The 21836-nt window shown below is 60.8% G+C and overlaps 2 protein-coding genes across 7 annotated transcripts; one reads left to right on the top strand and one right to left on the bottom strand.

Moving 5' to 3' along the window:
• Positions 1–1950: 1950 nt before the first annotated feature.
• GIT1 (GIT ArfGAP 1) lies at positions 1951–17467 on the top strand. 4 transcript variants are annotated; one of them, XM_082371550.1, is made up of 22 exons: positions 1951–2266; positions 4249–4396; positions 7784–7917; positions 8378–8490; positions 8612–8717; positions 9248–9465; positions 9551–9645; positions 9982–10024; positions 10657–10761; positions 12139–12187; positions 12644–12716; positions 13272–13369; positions 13772–13883; positions 14012–14145; positions 14254–14406; positions 14518–14748; positions 14839–14892; positions 15082–15168; positions 15310–15383; positions 15489–15671; positions 15805–15868; positions 16058–17467. In XM_082371550.1, the coding sequence occupies exons 2-22, from the start codon at positions 4357–4359 to the stop codon at positions 16268–16270; spliced, it is 2379 nt and encodes a 792-aa protein (XP_082227676.1). In that variant the 5' UTR covers positions 1951–2266; positions 4249–4356; the 3' UTR covers positions 16271–17467. The 4 variants fall into 4 exon arrangements, with proteins under 4 accessions (XP_082227676.1, XP_082227675.1, XP_082227677.1 ...); XM_082371549.1 differs by lacking the exon at positions 4249–4396; XM_082371551.1 differs by lacking the exons at positions 4249–4396; positions 10657–10761 and adding an exon at positions 11921–11947 and having other exon boundaries at positions 1952–2266.
• Positions 17468–17877: 410 nt separating this feature from the next.
• On the bottom strand, positions 17878–21836 carry TP53I13 (tumor protein p53 inducible protein 13). 3 transcript variants are annotated; one of them, XM_082371553.1, is made up of 7 exons: positions 21648–21833; positions 21387–21455; positions 21111–21152; positions 19338–19466; positions 19001–19201; positions 18335–18890; positions 17878–18248 (listed from the first exon to the last, which is right to left on the bottom strand). In XM_082371553.1, the coding sequence occupies exons 1-7, from the start codon at positions 21717–21719 to the stop codon at positions 18136–18138; spliced, it is 1182 nt and encodes a 393-aa protein (XP_082227679.1). In that variant the 5' UTR covers positions 21720–21833; the 3' UTR covers positions 17878–18135. The 3 variants fall into 3 exon arrangements, with proteins under 3 accessions (XP_082227679.1, XP_082227680.1, XP_082227681.1); XM_082371554.1 differs by lacking the exon at positions 19001–19201 and having other exon boundaries at positions 21648–21836; XM_082371555.1 differs by lacking the exons at positions 21111–21152; positions 21387–21455; positions 21648–21833 and adding an exon at positions 19967–20078.

The following is a 21836-nucleotide window of genomic DNA, read 5'->3' as shown; positions in this document are numbered from 1 at the left end:
TCGGGAACAAAGTTTGGAGAGTGGATCCGTGCTTCGGCCACTCCCAGGTAGTCCCAGGGCCAACCAGGAGATGGGGCTAGCGGGGTGGGGGGAACGGGGTGACTTAACCTTCCTCCCCTGAAAAGGCTTGGAGCTTAAGGAGGCGGGGAGCTCAGCCTGGATTGTGGGGGGGGGGGGGGGCCTATCCTCTGGGCAGCCGGAGTTTCTCTTTTTGCCAAGCGGCCCTGGACTCTAAACCCAGGTCGCTTTTCCTCCGGCCTGCGCGCTCCAGCTGCCACGTGCTCGAGACGCGCCCACACAGCAGAGAAACAAAGACAGCCAAGCAATGGGGCTGCCAGCAGCCGCCTCGACTTCTAATAAATGAAATTCCATAGCTGGGGGTCGATCGGGGGTGAACGGGCGGCCACAGTTCGTGGGCTATGCGCCCGGTAAGAGCGGCCAGGCCGCTCCTCCCATCGCCAGGGATGGGGCCACGAAGCCCACGGACGGGCTCCTCGGTGGAGTGCAGCACAGGGCGGCAGGTGGTGTCCTCCCTCCCCCCGCCCCCGCCCCCCCCCCCCCCCCCCCGCGAGGTATCTTTGCTCGCAGAAACCCTGCCAGATGAGCTGCTGGCTATGGGGGGAGGGGATGCCTGCAAGAAGATTTTTTTTTAAGGTGTGATTATAAATATACCTCGTGGATCGCAATCTCAAACAAACTTGTCAATCTGGGCTGCAACGAAAGGCGATGGAGGCAGCTTTGCATATATTTCGGGTGGTGTGACTCATGAACATTACTTGTCTCCCCCAGGGAAGCAGCCTGCCACCCACAAGTCACTGCTGCTCTGGAACCGCTGGGATAAAATCAACCAACTCCCGCACCCCTGCCCAAGGACTCCCCTCCTGCTCCCTTGTTACACAGCAGGACTACATGCCGCTGGGGAACCCTCCCCTAATCTGGGGAACCGTCCCTTAATCGTGTCACCACTGACCGGGCCCTTGGGCCTGGGCCTGGGCACCCCTGCCCTCTTCCCACAAACAGAGTTCTGGCCTTTTGCTGCTGCAGGGATGGGGGTTGGGTGCACGTGGGGCACACGTGTATGGGGGAGCATGGTCAGTCCAGGGGTGCACCCACGTGCGGCCTGCGCCTTCTCTCCCTGTCCAACCCCCCCCCCACCTCCAGTGAGTCTCAGTGTGAAGTCCAGGAAGAAAGGCCACCACAAAAAAGGTCCCTATATGTTATATGCACACGCCCTGGACACACACACCCCTGGTGGCTTAGAAACACCGTTGACATATACAAGACCGATGTGAAGTGGATATTACTGCACACAGGCACAGTGGTCACTCCTCAGGAGGTCTTCAAAAAAAATTGCCCAGATTCTTTCCTCTCTGGATGAAAGCATGGAGGAGGAATAGATGTCTTTTTAGCCCGGTGGCAGGGGATACACTGCATGACCTCTGGCTCCTGGGCGCCCATATTGCTGGCGGTGTGCGCAGTCAGCAAGAGTGTGACCACACATACACCTGGACACACAGAGGCGGACTCATGGGGGACCAGGATGCACAACTCACCCCAAACAGAGACAGGTACCCTGAACCACAGCGGGTACCCTGAACCACAGCCCCTTGATGAGGAAGGGGACCCCGGGCCTCCAGCTCCTTACTCTCTTCTCTGATCCCCAGGGTTCACTGTCCCCGGAAATTAAGGGGATGGGGCTGTGAGGCAAACTCACACCGTCTGGGGACAGGGGTACACCGGAGCCGAGGCCTGGGCCTTAGGAGGCACTGCCGGCTCTGGCCTGGCGGCGGCCGTGGCCCCTTTAAACGCCCCCGCCCCTTCCCGCCCGCGCTCTCGGCTTCCTTTCTCCGGGAGGCGCGGCAGGCAGGGCCTGGCGGCGGGGCGGGTGTGCAGTCTGCCCCTCCCCCGGTGGGCCGGGCCTGCGCTGCTTCCTGCAGGAGCGGCCGGGAGCCGCGCAGGGGGCGGAGAGAGCGAGCGGCGAGCGGCGGTGGGGCGGCGCGGGGCGGTGCGGGGCGGAGGGCGCCCGAGGGCGAGCGGGCGGGCGGGCACGGCGGGTTCCGGGCCAGCCCCGGGGGCGGACGGTTGGCCGGGCTCGCGGAGCCTAGCCGAGGCCTTGCCGGAGCTGGGCCGGGCTGCAGGGGCCGTCGCCGCCCGGGCCCGCCGCCCGCGCCCCCCACGCTGGCCCAGAGGGCTGCGGCCGCGTCGCCGCTGAGGATGTCCCGGAAGGGGCCGCGAGCGGAGGTGTGTGCGGACTGCAGCGCCCCGGGTAAGCGGGTCCGGGTCGGGGGCGGGACCGCTCACCGAGGCGCCGCCGGGCGGGCGCCGGGGCCTGGCGGGAGCGCCTTGCGGGGCCGGAGGGCGGGGCGGGGCCGGGCCGGGGGCTGCGGCCTCCGGCCTCCGGTCTCGGCCCCCGCCCGGGCCACTGCGGAGCCGCGTCCTTGGCGGGAGGGACGCCTGGGGGGGCCGCTGTTTCCTCGCGTCCGTGGACCGGCGAGGAAGGACATTCCCAGCGCCGCCTCCCACCCCTCAGTATGAGGGAGGAGGGCAGCTGGCTGCCCCCGCTTCCATCTCAGTATCCAAACGGAAGCGCCAGCCTGGGGTGGCAGGAGGGCTGTGGCAGAGGCCGGCCGAGTTTAGGAGGTGGGGGCGAGTGTGGTTTTGTGTCATCTCAGTGCCACCCCCGCGTCTTGCACCTGCTGCTCGCATGGTCTGCGCGCCCGCTGGGGTGGCGGAGGGCAAGGGGCAGGGAGCTGGGCAGATGGGCCAGGGGGGCCTGGGTACTGTTTCCTCGGGATCAGGTGAGGGGGTGGCTACTCCTAGGAATCCCTGCCCCGGGTTCCCAAGGCTCCTCGCAGGGCCTGGTGTTCAGGGCCACCGCGAGCCTGGGCATCTTCCCTTGAGGCGTCCCCAGGCCTGGTGACTGGGAGCAACGAGACAGCTTTTACTGGGTTCCAGTAAGGCCTACTTGGAAGGTGGGCTTGGCGTTACCCCAGCCTGGGCACAGACCCCTCCCCATCCCCTAGCCCAGTTTGGCCAGAAATGGGTAGGGAGCAGTGCCGAGGGGTGCCTAGATTCCTGGGATCCACCTGGCTTCCTGGCCTGCCTCCTGGCTGTATTTACCATGGTGTTTCCCTTCTCCTTCCCAGCAGAGTCAGGTCCAGGCTGATGTGAACCCCCCCTGACCTACTGAGGAAGTGAGGATCAGTGACCCAGAGAGGCTGCTCCCTTCTGATGCGGGAGGACACTGCCAGTGATGGGGCTCAGCAGCTGGCCTGGGGAAAGGAAAGCCCTGGCCCTTGACCGTCTTCTTTTTAGAAAAGGCGCCATCTCCCTGGGAGACCTCGGGGGAGGATGGGGTTGTCTGTGAACCTCTGGGCACAAAATAAGTGTGAGAGTGTGGGGTGCTGTTTTGTGGGCCCGTAACTTCCAGCCACCCTTTGGACAGAACCAGGACCCCAACAGGGAACTGTGGGTGCCTGGCAGAGGCACGGTGGTCTGGGTGGTTTTGACCCTGAGGCCTCCTCTCAGGGCATGTCATGGTCTAGAGGGCCTTGAAGAAACTTATGGGGGCGGGCGAAGGGAGGAGAGAAGCGGTGTCCTTACCCCTGATTAGTTAGAAACTCTCTCTTTACCCCAGCTGCAGGCAGGTCTGGGGATGGAAGGGCTAGGAGGAGAGCTTGCCTTCTGTATGTCTGTCCAAGGCTGTTCTGCACCTCTGCTGGGCAGACGTAGCAGTGGGGGGAGGGCAAGTAGGACTGGGAGGGGGTTGCTTAGCAGACACTTTATCAGGGAAGCCTGGATTTTGGTGTTGTCTTTGTTTCCAGCTTACTCTGTGACTCATGGCAAGACTTTCCTCACTCTGGGTCTCAGTTTCCTCAACTCTGAGGCAAAGAAGTTGGAGTAGAAATGGTTTTTGAGGACTGTTCCATCTCCAAGTCTGTGGTCCTGATTCTGGGCCAGGGGGACGCTGGGCAGCATTAGCAAGGCAGTTGTCCTTTCTCTGCTGCATTTGACTGTTTGGCTGGAAGCCTCTGGATGTCCAGTGGGCATGGGCAGGAGTGGTGTGTATCTGTTGTGTTGGGGTGCCCAGCTCCTACCCCCAGTCCTCATCCCACAGAGCCATTTGTGCCCCCCTGGAATCTCCTTTTCCCCTGATCCAGAATACAGATCAGGAAGAGGCAGGTGGTGAGGTCAGGATGGTGAGGTGTGCGGGGTGCTGATGAAGTCTTGCTCATCCCCCCACCCCAGCACCTAGCATGGTGTCTGGCACATCGCAGGCATTCTTCAAGTGTCTGGATGCTTCTCAGGACCCCAGCTGACTCTTTGGGGCTACCCCACACCCCGACCCTATGATGCATGGAGTGGCATTTTCAGTCTGGGACCTGTAGCAGCCCAGGTAAGAGGCTTGAGGGAAACCAGCAGTTTGGAGCCCAGGCCCAGAGCCACCTCCTTGGTGTGTGCTTCCTACCCAAAGTCGTAGGCTTCTCACTGTGACAAGAGCCCTGCAGTCCCAGCCCTAGGAGTGGGGTCGTGGCCTTTTTGTGGTTGGTTAATTTGCAGGGTCATGGAGGTGAAAGGTAAGATGCAGCCTGACCCCAAAGGGCCCTGTCCTCCCTCTGATCGCAGGCCTGGGCACACGGGACAAGTGTGAGTATGCTGTGAGACGGCTGGGCATAGCATGGCTGCTCTGGCAGCTGGTGCCACCTCATTAGGCACCGTCTGTGTCCCTGCCTGCCTTGGGAATCCAGGAGAGGGCCAGGGGTCGGGGAACCCTGGAGAATGTGTTTCCTGCCCCTCCACTCACCCTGCCACACAGTCCCGGCTTCTCTCTCAAGGGCCTGCTCCTCACGCCACAGGCCTTCAGGCAGCCTTCCCGCTTTGGCAGCCCCAGGCACAGGCGTGAAGACCTCAAGATGCCCATCCTACAGGCACCTTGAGTGAGCAAGGCTGGCCACCAGCTAGGGACATTTGGGAAACTGCAGGCTCATTTGTCTTCATAATATAGATTGTGGGGCAGGGTGAGTGATGGGCTTCTTCTTTTACTGAGGTATAACTCATGTACAGCAAAGTGCCTCTTCCTTATTGTTCAGCCTGATAAGTTTTTACTTGTGTATATACTTGTGTAACCACAACTCCGATCAAGAGCTAGAGCATTCCTATTACTCTATAGGGCTTTCTTGTGTCAACGCCCCCCAAAGGCAACCGCCATTCTGACCTCTATCCCCATGAATTACTCTTGCCTGCTTTCAAGACGGTGGGCTTCTCCCTCTTGTCTAGTGAGGATCTGGTCCCTAGATCAGAAGAGGCTGGCTCCGGGCCCTAGAGGTCACCAGTGGCCTTGGTTAGTGACATGTATTCACCTTAATAGAGGTCTCCATGGGGTTGGTGCTGGTTAACATTATCCCAGGACCCCTCCTGCCACTTGCTCACACATACCAGACGCCCCCCACCCCACGACTGAGGCAGAAGCCCAGGGGGAAGGTTGGCAGGATACTGAGGAGGAGACCACATCCCCTAACCCTTATGCCCCCTATCCCTTCTGCCCTGAGTTTGGTCCTGGAAGCCTTTTTGGGGGCAAGGGTCCCTTAACCTTAAATTACAGTAGCCATTTGACTTTCAGAAACCCTTCCTAGCCCTTTGGCTTAGGAACTGGCCTAGGTGGGCCTTGGGGGCTCCTGCTTGGGTAGGCCCAGGCCCCTTGGGCATAGGGAGTAGGTAGTAAGGTGACCCATCTGTGTCATCCAGAACTGAGCTGGCACCAGTGTGCCCCAGACCAGGACAGTGTCCCCTGCCCACCCTTCCTATTTCAGGTCACCGTGGAAGAGAGGGAGAACCCCTCCCCCAGGCTGGGAGAGTGCCGAGCAGAGCCTTGGACCCCTTTTCCCAGATCCTGGTCACTGCCTCATTCAGGGGCTCACCATGTCTGGTCTGGATATCTGGATATCTGGCCAGCCTTCCCAGGTCTGGCTTCTCCGGTAGGGCCATGGGCTTGGGGTGGAGGCCTTAGAGCTGCCCATTTATGATCCTGGCCTGGGCGGCTCCCTACTGACAGGAAACCCCACCATTTCAACAAGAGGAATTTAGGCTGCGTCATTTCCAGCTTCCTGCCTGGGCTGGCGGAGGTAGCTGGCAGGCAGACCCCTGACCCAGTGGTGTTTGGGAGTGGGGGGGAAGGAGCTTTCCATGCCTGGGGGGGGGGGCCTCACCGTTTGGGTAAAGCCAACACTAAAGTTTGCTCTAGGGCTCCCCCTCTTGGCACAGATGGCAGGTCCCTTCCTCGTGGGCCCCTCAGCCTCCGAGGAAGGTGTATGGCGGGTACCTCCTGCATCCCTCTGCCCTGTTTTGGGGGGATCCCTAAAGAAGTCCAGACCCAAAGAACTGAGCCCTCCCCCTTTCACTTCCTGTTTCCATGCCATGGAGGGGACACTCACCACGGCAGAGCTCAGGCTGTATCCTGACTCGGTTTCCTCACAATTCTCTGGCGAACACTGGCAGAAGTCCTTGCAGGGAAGGGTCTGAGAATTGCCTTCTGGTTGGAGAGGCTCTCATTACCCCAAGCCTGTCCCCTCCCCTAGTGGGGGCCACTCTGGACAACGTGAGCACTAGGGGTGAGGCAGGGAGCCAGTCCCCACCCCCTCACCCCCCGCCAGGACAGGGCTTCCTGAGACAGGCCGGGGGCCTGGGCAGAGCCCAGTGTCCTTCGAGAGACTCCCTGCCCCCACTCTCCAGTGGCACACAATGGCTGCTTTCTCCCCCGTGACCTTTCCGCAGCCTGAGCTGTATGCAGCTGTCTCCTCCCCCTCTCCCAAGGGGCCTGGGATGGGTGGCATCTCCCCTGCCCTGGAGAAGGACCCCAGGAGTTCCCATCCTGCTCTGGTCCCCCTTCTTGCTTCTAAAGTTCACTTCTCCCCAAGGAGTGGAGAGTGGCTCCCATGGCCCTTGCCCACTTGGGGCTGCAACAGCAGCTGGTGTGGACATGGCATGGTCTCTGGCGTCTAAATGCCTGGGTTCACATCCCAGCAGTCCCACTCATTAGCTGTGTGCCTTTGAGTAAGCACCCTAACCTCTCTGAGACGCTGCTTCCTCATTGGTAAAGCAGGGGTAGCATTTCCCACCTTGCCTGACAGTCATTAGAGGTACCATACTTATGGCACCCAACTGTACACAGTGGGTACTCAGTCAGTGTTAGTTCCTTTGCTCCCTCCATCTCCCTTAAGAGGGGCTCCAGCTCACCCCATCACTGTTGGTTGTCAGGAGACTCGGTCATGAAAAGGGCTCTTACCTGCCAGGATGAGGACAGAGGCGGGAGCCCCCAGAGGGGTGTGATGGGTCAGGCAGGTGAGCCATTGGTTCTAAAAGAAGCCTGAGTGTAGGAGAAATGTGGCACTGACCCGGACACAGGAGTGCCTAGAGATGTGTGGCATGCAGTCCTTGGGGACTCCTGCCTCCCTGGGGCAGGGCTAGGGTCTCAGCCTTGTTCCCTGGGGAAAGGCTGTGGAACTGGTCGCAGTGGCTGCAGGACAGGAAGCTGTGCCCGCCGAGTAGGCCCTGGGGACCACACCTCCCCAGAGGGGCAAAGACATGTAGGAAAGGGCTTGGCTCTGATGGGAGTCCCTCCCACCTCCAGAGCTCAGCGTCCTCATCGCTGGTCCAGCTCCCAGAGCCTTGGGGGACTGAGTGAGCAAATGTGCGTGGAGTTCTAAGCGTAGTGCGGGCCCAGGGCCGTGTTCAGGAGGCCTCGCCGGTGTCTGGCTGTGGCTGACCCTTCCCCCCACCCCGGCAGACCCCGGCTGGGCCTCCATCAGCAGGGGTGTGCTGGTGTGTGACGAGTGCTGCAGCGTGCACCGGAGCCTGGGACGCCACATCTCCATCGTCAAGCACCTTCGCCACAGCGCCTGGCCCCCCACTCTGCTGCAGGTAAGGGCTGTGCCGGGCAGTTCTTCCCCGCGGCGTGTGCTGAGCGCCAGCACGTTTCCCCCCGCACCCACATACACAGCTGTCTGGATCCCGCAGCTTCCGGGGGCAGCACCCACCCAGGGCGGAACCCAATCCTGACCCTCTCCACCCGGGCGCCGGCCCACGCGGAGAGGAAGCTTCCAGGACGGGAGTCACACAGACCTGGGCTCTCACCCCAGCTCTGCCACCTAGTAGCTCGGCCACATAGTGTTGAGCTTAACATCTCAGAGCCTTGGTGTGCCCACCATGTCACCCTAAGTGCTAAGCAGGACCCACATCCTTGGCTGGGATGGCCTGACTGGGTAGGGGTGCAGCGGTGCCGGGCACACAGTAGGCCTGTTAGTACTGTGTCCAGCCTGGTGCTCGGAGGTGTTCCCCAGCGCGCAGTGGGCATTCTCACTCTGGCACTTCTTCCTTACAGATGGTGCACACACTCGCCAGCAACGGGGCCAACTCCATCTGGGAGCATTCCCTGCTGGACCCCGCGCAGGTGCAGAGCGGCCGGCGCAAAGCCAACCCCCAAGACAAAGTCCAGTGAGTCGGGCTCGAGGGCTGGTGGCTGAGGTTGTGCGCTCAGGGGCAGGAGCCTGGGAGGTGGCTGGGTGACTGGCCTCCCCCGCTCTGCTCCCCATTTCCCCCTGTGTGCTCCATGTAGCCCCATCAAGTCAGAGTTCATCAGAGCCAAGTACCAGATGCTGGCTTTTGTGCACAAGCTGCCCTGCCGGGACGACGACGGAGTCACCGCCAAGGACCTCAGCAAGGTTTGTGGGGCCCCACAGCGGAGGGCTGGGCCTCTCCTCTCCTCACCCACAGTGCCATCACCACTGAGCCCTAGGCCCCCAAGGCAGCCAGGTCAGGCAAGCATGGTGGGCACGGTGGAGGGACGAGATTGCGTGGTCAGGCCACTTGTGAATAAGGCCCCTCCGCTCCCAAGTGGACACACGAGGCTAAAATTCTTCAGCTGCCACCCGAAAGGCAGAAAACTCTGGGCAGTTTCTGAGCCTCCCAGAGCCTTGGTTTCCTCATCTGTAAAATGGGAAAGAAATAGCATCTACCACAGAGTTAACAGCTGTTATAAGCAGAGCACGCTGCACGTGGTAGGTGGTGACTGACTGCAGCTGTGATTAATGGGCATGAACTCCTAGTGGGAAGCCCTCTGCCCCACCAACAGCCTAACTTCAGCTGGGCCCCTTGGAGCTCGTAGGAGTCCCAGGCAGGCCTGGACTAGGTGCCGCTGGAGGTGGGAGGGGCCCCCCACACACCCGTTTGTGGCACACTCTGCTCCTCACAGCAACTCCACTCGAGCGTGCGGACGGGAAACCTGGAGACGTGTCTGCGCCTGCTGTCCCTGGGTGCCCAGGCCAACTTCTTCCACCCAGAGAAGGGCACCACACCGCTGCATGTGGCTGCCAAGGCAGGGCAGACGCTGCAGGCCGAGCTTCTCGTAGTGTACGGGGCTGACCCTGGCTCCCCTGATGTTAACGGCCGCACACCCATTGACTATGCCAGGTGAGGGTCTGCTGAAGGGTGAGGCTCGGGTGGGTGTGGGGAGCGGGCTGCGGCTGTAGGGCTGAGCCATGCCCCCTCCCCACAGGCAGGCGGGGCACCATGAGCTGGCGGAAAGGCTAGTCGAGTGCCAGTATGAGCTCACTGACCGGCTGGCCTTCTATCTCTGTGGACGCAAGCCGGGTGAGCAGAGTGTGGGGCGGGCTTGGCTGGGCCAGGCAGGTGGGACCCAGACACACCCCAGCAGCAGGTGCCATGGTGACAAAGCCGGCTGGGGAACAACGTTGCTAGGCAACTGGCTCCTGTGAAATTGCTGCAGGCTCTGGGCTGCAGCGTGTTGGGGTAGGGAGTGGGGGTGGGCGTAACTTCCAGCCAGTTCCCAGGGCTCTTGGGGGTGGCCTGCCCTCCTCCCTTCCCCTGTCATTTCTGGGTGCCAAGCCCTGCTCATGGCAGTGAGGTGGGCTCCCAGCTGCTAAGGCCACCCAGCACCAGTGACTTGGCATTTTTATTTTTATTCAGATCACAGGAATGGGCATTACATCATCCCGCAGATGGCGGACAGGTGAGTGCCCACCTGATGCCCCTTCCCAGAGGTGGCTGGATGCCCTGTGGGTGCCTGACCCCCAGAGCTGCCCCCACCCCCGAACTCTTCAGCTTTAGGGGCCTGGGACCCCCGCCCCCACTCCCCTTCGGGGGCTGGAGGCACAAGCATATCGCAGTCCTGTCCTCACTCCCTAATGCTGGGCCCCAAGGCAGGTAAGAAATGTTGACTCAGCACACAGCCAGCACAGCCTAACCCCCATGGCTGTCAAGCACGTGGGGTTTGAGTACAAGAAACGGCCCCCCTAGGAGCACGGATCACTGAGTTCTGTTCCCAGTGGCACTGACCCCAACTGTAAAATCTTTAGACAAATTTTTGCTCTTCAGTGAAAAGGTGGTGGGCCCCGGGAGTTTGACTAACTTTGGGATTCTGCCAGGCCTCTGTGGTGTGCTCAGAAATTGGGCAGGGGCTGCGGGCCCAAGGCCAGTAGAGGTGTTTCTGCCTCTTATCCAAGAGGCCCCAGGAGCCCAGGCTGGGTTGGGGACGCTCACCCAGCTCACAAGATGGATGCTAGCGCCACCTGGTGGCTGCCCGCGATGGCCAAGCTGTGCCTGCTGGCCTGGATCTGGAGAGGAGGCTCCTTCCCTCTCTAGAAGCCAGTGTGGCCAGATGGGGATGGTCAGACCTGGGCACCTCGGATCCCTGAACGCCCAGATCTTCTCTCTTCTGAGACCCCAAGACTCCCCGCTACTTTTCTGGTCTGATTTTGCCTGGTGTGTCTGCCTGCTTGCGTGTGTATTGTAAACGTGTTCTCAATGAAATGTTAACTGACCACCTTCCCAGTGCCAGCTGTTCTTGGCACTGGACCCAGAGGTAACTCAGGCGTGATCCCTACCCTTAAGGAGGTCACAGCCAAGAGGGGAGGCACCCTAGTCAGTTGTAGTCCATTGTGGGGAGTGCAGCAAGAGAGGCAAAGGCATAGACGTCAGAAATGCTGCGCCAGGAACTGCAGGCAGACTGTGTAGCTGAAGCATGTGAGAGGCAGGGAATCCCAGGAGCAAGACTGGAAGAGAGACGGGGCAAGAGAGTGGCTGGTCCTGAGCCCCGACAAGAGCTGAGACCACCCCAAGAGCAGAGAGGTTCCAACACGGATGTGTGGAGTCTGCTCTGCCACTTACTGGCTGTGTGGCTTCAGGCAGGCTCCTTAACCTCTCTGAGCCTTAGTTACTGCTCCTGGAAATAAGGGTGACTGTACCTATCTTTCTGGGCTTCTGAGAGGATTAGATAAGAGAGTGCATGCAAAGCATTTAGCGTTTTTATTTCGTTTATTTTTTTGGCCTCACCGCGTGGCTTGCGGGATCTTAGTTCCCCAACCTGGGCCCCCAGCAGTGAAAGCACCGAGTCCTAACCACTGGACCGCCAGGGAATTCCCTAGCATATTTTTAAGTGAGCTTTTTGTTGAAGTGTTCCATACATAACCTGTTACTATTGAAAAGTTCCTAAGGCCAGGGGTAGCGCAGCCAGATGTGTCAAGAATACTTTGGCTTCTGGGTGAATAAAGGGTTGCAGGGGCAAGACTGGAAGTGGGAAGATGGATGAAGAAATGTTGCAAAAGACCAGGCAGGAGGATGGAATGGCAGAACCTGGGGAAAGCCTGGCTAGGGCTTGAGGGTGAGGGAGGTTGCAGGTGACTCCCGGGAGCTGCCGCTGGTGCTGGGCAAGTGGGTCACTGAGAGGAGGAGCGAGCCGGCCGAGGAGCGGGCTGGGGGGAAGATGAGTTGGGTTTGGTACACTTTGGGTCTGGCATGTGCACGGAGATGGGTCTGAGCTTGACGTGGGAAGGCGTTTGCTGCCCTGCTCCTGGGTAATTGCTGCCTCTGTCCTGTTCTTCCCTCTGCTGCCTTCCTCTGGACTTAGATCGCGGCAAAAGTGCATGTCTCAGAGGTATATGGTGCCTGCTCGGGAACAGGCTCTGGAGGTTGGGTGGGGCAGGGAGGCACTTTGGTGTGCAGCACCTGGGGTGTCGTCTCCCTGGGATCCCTGCATGTTTGGGAGGTCACTGGCAGGGGCCTGGCCACCGCTCATGTCTGGCCTCTCCCCTCTTCCCCATTCCCCTCTCCCTCCGTCATCCACAGCCTAGACCTGTCCGAGTTGGCCAAAGCTGCCAAGAAGAAGCTGCAGGCGGTGAGTCTACTCAGACAGGCCCCTAAGGCTTGGAGCTGCCCTCCATCTCTGACCCGCCTCCGTCCCTGCGATGGCGCCCCCTTTCTCTGACCTGGTGCCCTTTTCCAAGTCTTGGACCTGCCCCTCCCTCTAGTCTCCTCAGTCACCTGTCCTCCACCTCCACACCCCTCACCTTTGACCCTGGCTCTGCCCTCCTAAGGCTCCCAGGGCGCGTGGCACATCTCTAGCTACCTGGGCACTAACCAGTCTGCTCTGGTCTCCCTCTGCCTCTCCCACCTCGGAGCTTGGCAGACAGACCCCTACCCCAGTTGCCAGTTCTGAGACTGGGGGGAGGGCTGCGGCACAGGGGACACACAAGTGGTTTTCAACATCTTATAAGATCCCGGTGAGCTGGCTTGGTTGGCACTGGGGGGCCAGTTGATCTGACAAAGCCTGGGTCCCCGTCTCCGCCTCCAGCTCAGCAACCGGCTTTTTGAGGAACTTGCCATGGACGTGTATGACGAGGTGGATCGAAGAGAAAATGACGCTGGTGAGCCGGGAGGGGATCAAAGCCTTGGGCGGAGGGAACAGAGCACCTGCCTGCTGGGGAGGGGCTGGGACCTGGTGTGGCTCTGGGGTCCTTTTCCTGGGACTAGGAAGAGGTACCGGGGGCTGGTCTGCTCGGCAGGCCTGCACGTAAGCCCTGGCCAGCTGTGAGCCCAGCCAGGCAGGCAGCCTGCTCCTCCCCGCAGCCCCCGGGACTGGGGCTCCTCTGCTCTGGCTGCCTCCCGCTCTGGCTCTCTCCCCAGCCCCACTCCGCCCCCTACATCCCTTCTTCCTGGCCACAGCCAGATTCCAGCCCAAACTCCCGGTTGGGGCTGGCGGGAGGGAGTCGCCTCTTTCTGTTTGTCAGTCCCCAACCAGCCTCGCCCGGCCTCGCTCTGACCCAGCCTTACTTCCCCTGTCCAAAGACCACCCCTTTCTTGAACACCAACACTCGGTGGGCATGGGGAGGAGCTCGGAAGGCTGTGCTCCTTGCTTTCCCACCTCCACCCCGTGGGCCTGGTCCCCGCGGACCATCCGCTCCCTGCCCCTCCCCCCCCAGTGTGGCTGGCGACCCAAAACCACAGCACCCTGGTGACGGAGCGCAGTGCCGTACCCTTCCTGCCCGTTAACCCTGAATACTCAGCCACGCGGAATCAGGTGAGTGGGCTGGACGGGGGTGGGGGGGGGGCCTGGGGCGATGAGCTCCCCTCCTGGGGTCACCAGCTCCGTGGGTCCTGCCCTTCCTGGCAGGCTGCTGTCCAGGCCGAGCCTTCCCCACTCCTGGCCCCGCTGGCTCTGGGATCTGGGGAGGGGAGGAGGCTGCTTTTTGGAGCACTTAGTGAGCAGCCCCTGGGGGGGTTCCAGCCTCTTCCTGAGAGCTCCCCTAGGCACCCCAAATCTGTGTCATTCCCCACCCCCTGCCCTGGCCCGGCCAGCTGGGCTGGCACATTTTAGCTGTGGTTAAGTCAACTGTCGGGACAGCCTGGCTGCTTTGTCCCCATCCCCGTGTGTCAGCCGTAAGGGCCTCCTCACGCCAGCCCGGCCCTTTCTGCCTCCCAGGGGCGACAGAAGTTGGCCCGCTTTAATGCTCGAGAGTTTGCCACCTTGATCATCGACATTCTCAGTGAGGCCAAGCGGAGACAGCAGGGCAAGAGCCTGAGCAGCCCCACAGGTGGGAAGGGTGTGGATGGGGGCGTGGTGGTGGGCACTGTTCCAGGATATTCTCTCTCATGGCTCCCTTCTGGGGGTGGCATGACAGATGGGCCGTGTGAGCCCTGAGTGACAGGCCTGTGCCCTCAGACAACCTCGAGCTGTCTGTGCGGAGCCAGAGTGACCTGGACGACCAGCACGACTACGACAGCGTGGCCTCGGACGAGGACACAGACCAGGAACCCCTGCGCAGCGCCGGTGCCACCCGGAACAACCGTGCTCGGGTCTGAGCGCTGCCCCTCCCCACGCCTCCACCAAGGCCCTGCTCCATCCTCTCATAGCTCGGGGCCTCGGGGACAAGGGGGCTGACTGTCTCACGTCTCCTTCTGCAGAGCATGGACTCCTCAGACCTGTCGGACGGGGCCGTGACACTGCAGGAGTACCTGGAGCTCAAGAAGGCCCTGGCCGCCTCCGAGGCAAAGGTGCAGCAGCTCATGAAAGTCAACAGCAGCTTGAGTGATGAGCTCCGGAGGCTGCAGCGGGAGGTGAGGATGGGGGCCTGCCAGGGCCCCAGTGCAGGGAGGAGTTACCCCCTCCTGGAGGTGGTGGTGCTGCCTGGACCCTCCGGAGTGTCTTGACGCCATTCTCACTCTCAGATCCACAAGCTGCAGGCCGAGAACTTGCAGATCCGGCAGCCGCCGGGGCCAGTGCCCTCAGCCCCACTCCCCAGCGAACGAGCGGAGCACGCGCCCATGGGGCCTGGCGGGAGCACCCACCGCAGGGACCGCCAGGCCTTCTCCATGTATGAACCGGGCTCTGCCCTGAAGCCCTTTGGAGGCCCACCTGGGGATGAACTCACCACCCGGCTCCAGCCTTTCCACAGCACCGTGAGCTGCCTACGGGCCTCGGGGTGGGGGGTGGAGACAGGGTTGGGGCCACTGCAGGGCCCTCCATGACGCCCACTGTGCCACCCCCAGGAGCTGGAGGATGACGCCATCTATTCAGTGCACGTCCCTGCTGGCCTTTACCGGGTAAGCAGGGCCTGGGGGAGGTGGGTCCGTTCCCACAAATAGGTTGTGAGCCCCAGCGGGTGCCAGGCTCTATGCTGGACGCTGGGCACAGGGATGGCTAGACACACACGGTCCCAGCCTCACTGCAGGGAAGCCGCAAGGTGGGTGGTGGGGAGGAGGAGACTGACTCCAGCCCCGCCTGGGTTTCAGGTCCGGAAGGGGGTGTCGGCCTCAGCTGTGCCCTTCACTCCCTCCTCCCCACTGCTGTCGTGCTCCCAGGAAGGAAGCCGCCACACGGTAATGTGCATCCCCAGGGCCCGAGGGATGGGCTGAATGAGATGTGTGCTTGGGAGGTGATGGGCGGCGGGGGGGGGGGGAGCGGGTGTGGTGTCTGTGAACGTGCACCTTACCTGCCACCCCTTCCCTGTACCCCTCCAGAGCAAGCTTTCCCGCCATGGCAGCGGCGCAGACAGTGACTATGAGAACACGCAAAGTGGGGACCCGCTGCTGGGGTGAGGCCCCTGGGGGAGGGGGGTGAGTGGCCCCTGAGCGTCTGTCAGGGTGTAGGCAAGCGGCCTCACGGTTGGAATGCCTCCCTCTCTCCTCTCTAACCCCAGCCTGGAAGGGAAGAGGTTTCTAGAGCTGGGCAAGGAAGAGGACTTCCACCCGGAGTTGGAAAGCCTGGATGGAGACCTTGACCCTGGGCTTCCCAGCACAGAGGATGTCATCCTGAAGACGGAGCAGGTCACCAAGAACATTCAGGAATTATTGCGGGCTGCCCAGGAATTCAAGCATGACAGGTATGGAGGTGGGCAGAGGCTCGTATGGGCTTCTGGGGTGTTGCAGATGGCAAGAGAGGGACCAGTGTTCCACTGTCCCTGGGAACCTTCCCTGAGAGCCCTCCTCCTAATTTACCCTCCCTTCTCCCCATAGCTTTGTGCCCTGCTCAGAAAAGATCCATTTGGCTGTGACTGAGATGGCCTCTCTCTTCCCAAAGGTACAGGGGCCAGAGAGGGGAGCAGGACTGGGCGGCGCCTCAGGGTGGGACAGGGCCTCAGGGCGGGGCAGGTGTAGAGAATCTGACGACTGCCTGAGTGGAGACATGGACACACTGGGCCATATCATAGCTCGTGGTTTGAAATCCAAGGCCCAACTAACTACCTCCGCCCTCCCTCCCTCCCTCCAGAGGCCAGCCCTGGAGCCAGTGCGCAGCTCCCTGCGGTTGCTCAACGCCAGCGCCTACCGGCTGCAGAGCGAGTGCCGGAAGACAGTGCCCCCGGAGCCTGGCGCCCCTGTGGACTTCCAGCTGCTGACTCAGCAGGTGATCCAGTGCGCCTACGACATCGCCAAGGCTGCCAAGCAGCTGGTCACCATCACCACCCGAGAGAAGAAGCAGTGACCACTCTCCCTGCACCCTCACCCGCACCCTGGGACCTCACTGGCCATGGGAGCTGGGCCACTCCAGACACTAATCCCCACCCCAACAGAGCCGCTGGCACAAGTGCCCTTAGTGCTGCCACTCTCACCTGGCAGCCAGGTGCCCTGGTGCCCGTCCCCCTTGAGCCCCCAAGGATGGGGAGATGAGGTGGCAGGAGCTTCTGTCCCCTACATTCCATGCACCTCTCCCTGTACATAGCATCCCCTCCCCCTCTAGTGTGCCGGGGCCTGCAAGGTGTCACTCCCAGCCCCTTGCCCTCTGGGGCACCCTCAGCAAAGGGTCGGGTGGGGACACTCCAAATGGGGTGGTTCCCTTACATGCACCCCACCCCCATGAGCCAGTCCAGCCCTATTGGGGGCTGAGCGGGGGCATCCCCCCTTGTACATAATACCTGTGGATGTCCCCACCCTGTAGCCACCAGCCCCCTGCTGCTCTCCTTCAATGCCAAACGGCCCCAGCCTAGGGCACAGGCCCCAACCTGTGTTCCTGGGGTCCCCAGCAGCAAACAAACACTGGAAAAGTCTTTTTTCTCTCTCTCTCCTCTCTCCCACCCCTTAATTTTAACGTTGTGGTAACTGAGTGTCCCTGCGTGCCTGCGTGTGAGTGTGCGGGGCGGCAGTGCCGTTCCGGAGGCCTGGCCCATCGGGAGTTTTGTGAGGGGTGAGGGGACCAGAGCAGTGGGACCCGTGTTGGGCATTGGCCCCTCTCCCCCATCCTGGGGCCAGGGACTGCCGGGGTAACCAGCTGGGGTCCTGCCCTCTGCCTCCCCTCATTGTTCCCCCCACTCATACCCTTTCTCTATGAACGTAAAAGGAAAACCACTTGGCTCCATCTCTCTTCCCCTCCCTTGTGGAGGGGGATTGTGCTGGCTGGGGCAGAGAACTGAGCACCTGAGCCTGGGGCTGGCTCCCCGGGGTCCCTGACTCAGCTGAGAGCCCCCTCCCTGTAACCTCTGAGAAGCCAGTGCCTGCGGTGTCTGGGTCCCTGGAGCCTGGGCTGCAGCCTGGGAAGGCTGAGAGGCAGATGGCAGCGCCCACCAGCTCCTCTCCCCGTCCCACCTCTGTCCCAGGGGCCAGGCTCTACCTGTGTGGTGGTGGTGGGCTGACTGTCAAGATGTGTGTCATGTACATTTGTATCAAAAATAAATAAGTGACCATGTGCCCTTTCTGATGCTTAGGGAACTGTGGGAGGGATTGGGGAGGTGGCAGACCTGAAACGGAGAAAGACCAACCTGGCAAAAGTAGGAAGCAAGTGAAGACCACGACTCTTCCAGCCCCTGTACTTGAGGGAAGGGAAGCCCCTGTCATCTCTTAGAGGAGTCCTGGAAATAACAATGTTTCAGTAAATACCACCACCATCCCCACCACCTGCTCACCCCTGGTGGTGGGAGGGGTCTATCACGCTACTAAACCCCAGTGTCTGAGGCCAGGTGGGCAAGAGGAGACAGGCCAGCACGTGCCCAACTTGATACTGTAAACCCCCTACCTCAGACACGACCTAAATGGCCTAGGACAGTGCCCTGGGTGGGAGTCTGTCTGTGTGGCAGATGCACAAGCTTAACTCCAGGCTCTACTAAAATAATTTAATAAGAAAAACGGAGTTTTTGCAACGGAGGCTGAGACAGCTCCTTTTTCTCTCCTCCCTCTCCCCCTCCCCATCCCTCCCAGCAAACCACACACTAAGGACCAGCCCTTTTGCAGCGCTTAGGCAGGACTGCGCCATCTGGCCACCAGGGGGCGGCCCTGCGCGCGGTCCACGTGGCGGAGGTCGCAGCCTCCCGGCGGGAGGAGGAGCCAGACCTGCCACAGTGGCAGGCCTGGGGCAGGTCACTCGGAGCTGTCCCCATCCGGGCCGCTGTCCGGCGTGGGTGGGAGGAGGGGTCTCCGGCGGGAGCGCTTGACCCGGCGAGGGGGCATCAGCAGCCTCCGCTTCAGCACCGCTATGGGCAGGGTGGGGAGCAGTCAAGGGCAGGGAAGCCATGGGGAGGGGAGCGGGGCGGGGCAGGTGAGGAGGGGAACTTCTCACCAGCCACTGTGTCCTGGCTGTCCACTGTGGGCTCCCAGTAGATGCTCTCCCCACGCCTGAAGTTTCGGTGCAGCCGCGTGCAGAGCGTGGCCAGGGTGAGCAGCACCAACAGAAAGGTCAGGGCCATGGCAGCCCAGGCGGCCTCCTCCGTGCGCGGGGTGGGGCCCCGGGCTGCCCGCGGAGGCGCTGCTGCCCGAGCGGCCGGGGAAGCCTGACTTGGACAGGCACAGACCCCTGGGCTGCTTTGCCCTTTGGGCACCTGAGCCTCTAGCCTGGAACTGACATTGCTTCCAGGCCCCCCAAGCAGCAGTGGGCCGGTGGGCACAGATGGGGCATTATCCCTTGCACCCTGGGGTCCCAACATAGGCTGCTTGGCCTCCATGCTCCGTGGGGAAACAGAGCGGAACCTCAGGGCTGAGGGGGTGGGCTGGAGACCAAGGGCAGCCCGCAGTCCACGCCTCTTGGCACCACTAGGAAAGAGCTGCGTAGGCCCTCTAGATGCCACCTCTACGCCTGGGGGCCTCCAGCTCCGCAGTGTAAAGGCCAAAGCCGGGGCCTAAGAGGAGAAGAGACAGCAGTCACCCTTTCCCTGCCCAGATTACCCAATGACACCACCACCCTGGGCCACCAACCCAAAGACCATCAAGCCCGGCCAGCACCCCTCACCTGCACGCACCCTCTCCGGCACAGCCTCCCTCTGCCCGGTGCTGGCACCAAGGGATAGGGCCCAGAAAAACTGTCAGAGCGAAACCATGCTTTCTCCTTCTTTTGCTTCCGCCGCCTCCTCCTCTTCAGCCAGTGGGCAGCCCAGGCTGGCTCTACCCATGCCATCTCCAGTGCCACCCCCCATGCTGCCAGTACCAGGGGCTATGAAAGGAGGTAACTGTTAGAGCTAAGACAAAGATGGGGAGCAAGCAAGAGGAGGCCCTGAATTCCCCTTGCCCTGCACGTGGGGCTGCAGCCTCTGCCAGTGCCAGACAACCACCTTTCAGCAACCACTTACCCGATCCTGGGTGAGGCTGGAGTCAGGGGCCAGTAAGGGCTGGGCCACGCAAATGTGGGCCAGGAAGGCAAACTGGAGCTTCAGCCAGGGGTGGGCACAGGGATGGTAGAGGAAGCTGACATCCTCAGCCTGGAGGAAAGGCATGGAGACATCAAGCCAAATCCCTCCCTAAGAATCCCAAGTTCTCCCATCCTGGGGAGCCAACTTAAAGGGACTCCCAGGATGGCCAGATGACCCTTCCACCTTCAGGGCTCAGGAAAGGACAAAGGGCCCTAGATACTGGCGTGCACCCCCTCTTGCCTCTGAGCATTACTTTCATCCCTCCTCTCCACGCACTGCCACCCCTCAAAGCTCACAACTTCTGTGACAGCATGCGTGGTTAACCCTGCCAGACCCAGACCACACTCTTTAGCTATATTTCTCTAGACCTGCCACGGTGGCTCTACAGGTTCCCAGTCTAGACTGTAAGCACTCCCCAAATAGAGACCAGCTCTTCTATGTATTGACCCATCTATATATTCAATCTCATCTCCCCAACGCATCCAAATACAGGGCACAAAGGCAGCAGGTGCACAATCTCAGGATGGAAACACTTCATCAATTATTAATTATTCTTTGATTGAGCTGACCTGACGCTCAGCACTTGTGCCAGATGCTGTAGGAGATGCCAAAAGAGAACTCCTGGACTCCGCTTGCAGGGAATGCAAAGGAAACTCAGGGGAACAGAACTAACGCAAATGAAAGAGCAAACTAAGAAAACTCAAAGTGATTAGTTGTTAAATTACAAGAGATAGATTATAAGCATTACACAAATTTGGAGAAGGTGATGAATAAATAAGGGCTGATATGATCAGGCAAGGTCTCAAGAGAGAGCTGACTCCTATGCTGGGCTTTGAAGATGGATGGGGATGGATGGCAGGAGGGCAGGGAGCTGCCCCCTTCAAGTCAGGATACGCCAGGTGTTGAGGGGAATAAGCAGGTGAAAAAGTACAGCGGTGTGAATAAGCCTCGAACTCATATGTGTGGTGAGCAGACCAACAAGACGAGAGGAACCAAAGATGTGGGGAGGTTGGACGAGGTTTACTTAACGAGGTAGAGCCTGAAAAACTAGACAGGGGAGTATGGCCATGATAAGGTGAGAAATAAGGAGCCACTGGTTTCTGAACAGTGGAATGAAAGGGTTGTTTGGGAAAAGGAATCAGGTAGGTGGCATGAGCTCTTTTGGCCTGGAGCTATTACAAGGATCAAAAAAAAAGATATTTCAGAAGGAAAACCAAAGGGACAGAGAAGCTATCCAACCACTGGCAATGAAAATAGGCAGCCGCACAAGGTCAACCCACAGTTTGGTTGGTAACCTGAGGTACACACACTCCTTACAGCTTCCTATTTTCCAAAGTGCTGTCCCACACTATTTGTTAACTCCTCATGGGGAGGGACGTTACTAATAACCTCTCCTACAGAAAAATGAGGCCCAGAGAAGTCAGGAGACTTCCAAAGTCACACAGCAGAGCTGGAGCACAGGTTGTTTTTTCCTACTACCCTCAGAGTTTCCCTTGCAGCCTCCTGCCCACACAGCCAGCTACTCAGCAGGATTCCTGACAAGCACTGCAGAGGACCAAGGCCTGTGGCTCACTGTCCGGGGACTAAGAACGTTGCCTCTTACTGGGGGGAGTGATAAAGAATGGAGCTGGTGAGCAGAAAAGGTGGAGAAAGCCTGCGAGGAGCTCGCTGTTTACAGTGCAGACACTGAGGATGCCTCCTGCTTGTACTTACCTGCCGTGGACTCACCCGTGTGTAGGTCACTCTTGGCGACACCTATACAGGGGGAGAGAAGAGAGCTTAGAGCCCCCGGGGGACTCTGGGGGGGTGGGGGGTGGAGAGAGGACAGCAGGCCCGTGACGTTACGTTGGAATGGAGACGTTGGTGACTTGAGGGCCGGAGGAACCGGCAGAGGTGCTCAGAGGGTGGCTGTGGAGGGTGCCGCGAGGCCAGGGCGGGACTGGGCTGCCCCTTCACACTCCTCTCTCCCACCGCCCTCCAGGCACCCACCTGTGGGGGCAGAGGCCACAGGCCCTCGGGACAACGGGCTCCCGCCTCCTCAGCCGGCTCAGCCACCACCTGTGGGTTCAAGGCGCAGAAGAGCTGGGGCGTTTGGCCTCGGCGCGGGCTCTGCCCTCTCCCTCCCAGGCCCAGCCCTCCAAGGGGAGAACTCCTAGTCTCCTCTCCGCGCGCCACTCCTTCCAGCACGAACTTTTGGCAAAGCGCTTTGAGATCCCGGGCCGAAGGCTTCTCGGGAGCGGGTCGCCTTACCTCACTGGGACCCAGGAGCCCCGCCAGGGCCGCCAGGAGCAACAGTTGGGGCGGAGGCGGAGGAGGCGCCATCCCGGCCCGCCCCAGCACTGCCCGCAGCCCAGCAAGCCAGGGAGCGCGCGCCGCCTGGCCCTGCCCCCGCGCACCCACGCCGCCCGCGTGCCCACGTAGACCCCGGGCTCGCGCGCG

Source organism: Balaenoptera borealis (assembly GCF_965194805.1).
Source record: "Balaenoptera borealis genome assembly, chromosome: 20".
Taxonomy (NCBI): domain Eukaryota; kingdom Metazoa; phylum Chordata; class Mammalia; order Artiodactyla; family Balaenopteridae; genus Balaenoptera; species Balaenoptera borealis.
The sequence above is the reverse complement of the archived record's forward strand: the minus strand, read 5'-3'. Positions and strand labels throughout refer to the sequence as shown.

What these genes read in the sequence shown, in the direction of transcription:
- GIT1 (XM_082371549.1), top strand. Translation starts at nt 2,215, where the DNA reads ATGTCCCGGAAGGGGCCGCGAGCGGAGGTGTGTGCGGACTGCAGCGCC. An exon ending in CCGCCAAGGACCTCAGCAAG is followed by an intron (nt 8,718 to 9,247) that starts GTTTGTGGGGCC and finishes TGCTCCTCACAG; the next exon opens with CAACTCCACTCGAGCGTGCG. An exon ending in CCAAGAAGAAGCTGCAGGCG is followed by an intron (nt 12,188 to 12,643) that starts GTGAGTCTACTC and finishes CTCCGCCTCCAG; the next exon opens with CTCAGCAACCGGCTTTTTGA.
- TP53I13 (XM_082371553.1), bottom strand. Translation starts at nt 21,719, where the DNA reads ATGGCGCCTCCTCCGCCTCCGCCCCAACTGTTGCTCCTGGCGGCCCTG. An exon ending in CACGGGTGAGTCCACGGCAG is followed by an intron (nt 19,467 to 21,110) that starts GTAAGTACAAGC and finishes CCTTTCCTCCAG; the next exon opens with GCTGAGGATGTCAGCTTCCT. An exon ending in CCAGCCTCACCCAGGATCGG is followed by an intron (nt 19,202 to 19,337) that starts GTAAGTGGTTGC and finishes CTCCTTTCATAG; the next exon opens with CCCCTGGTACTGGCAGCATG.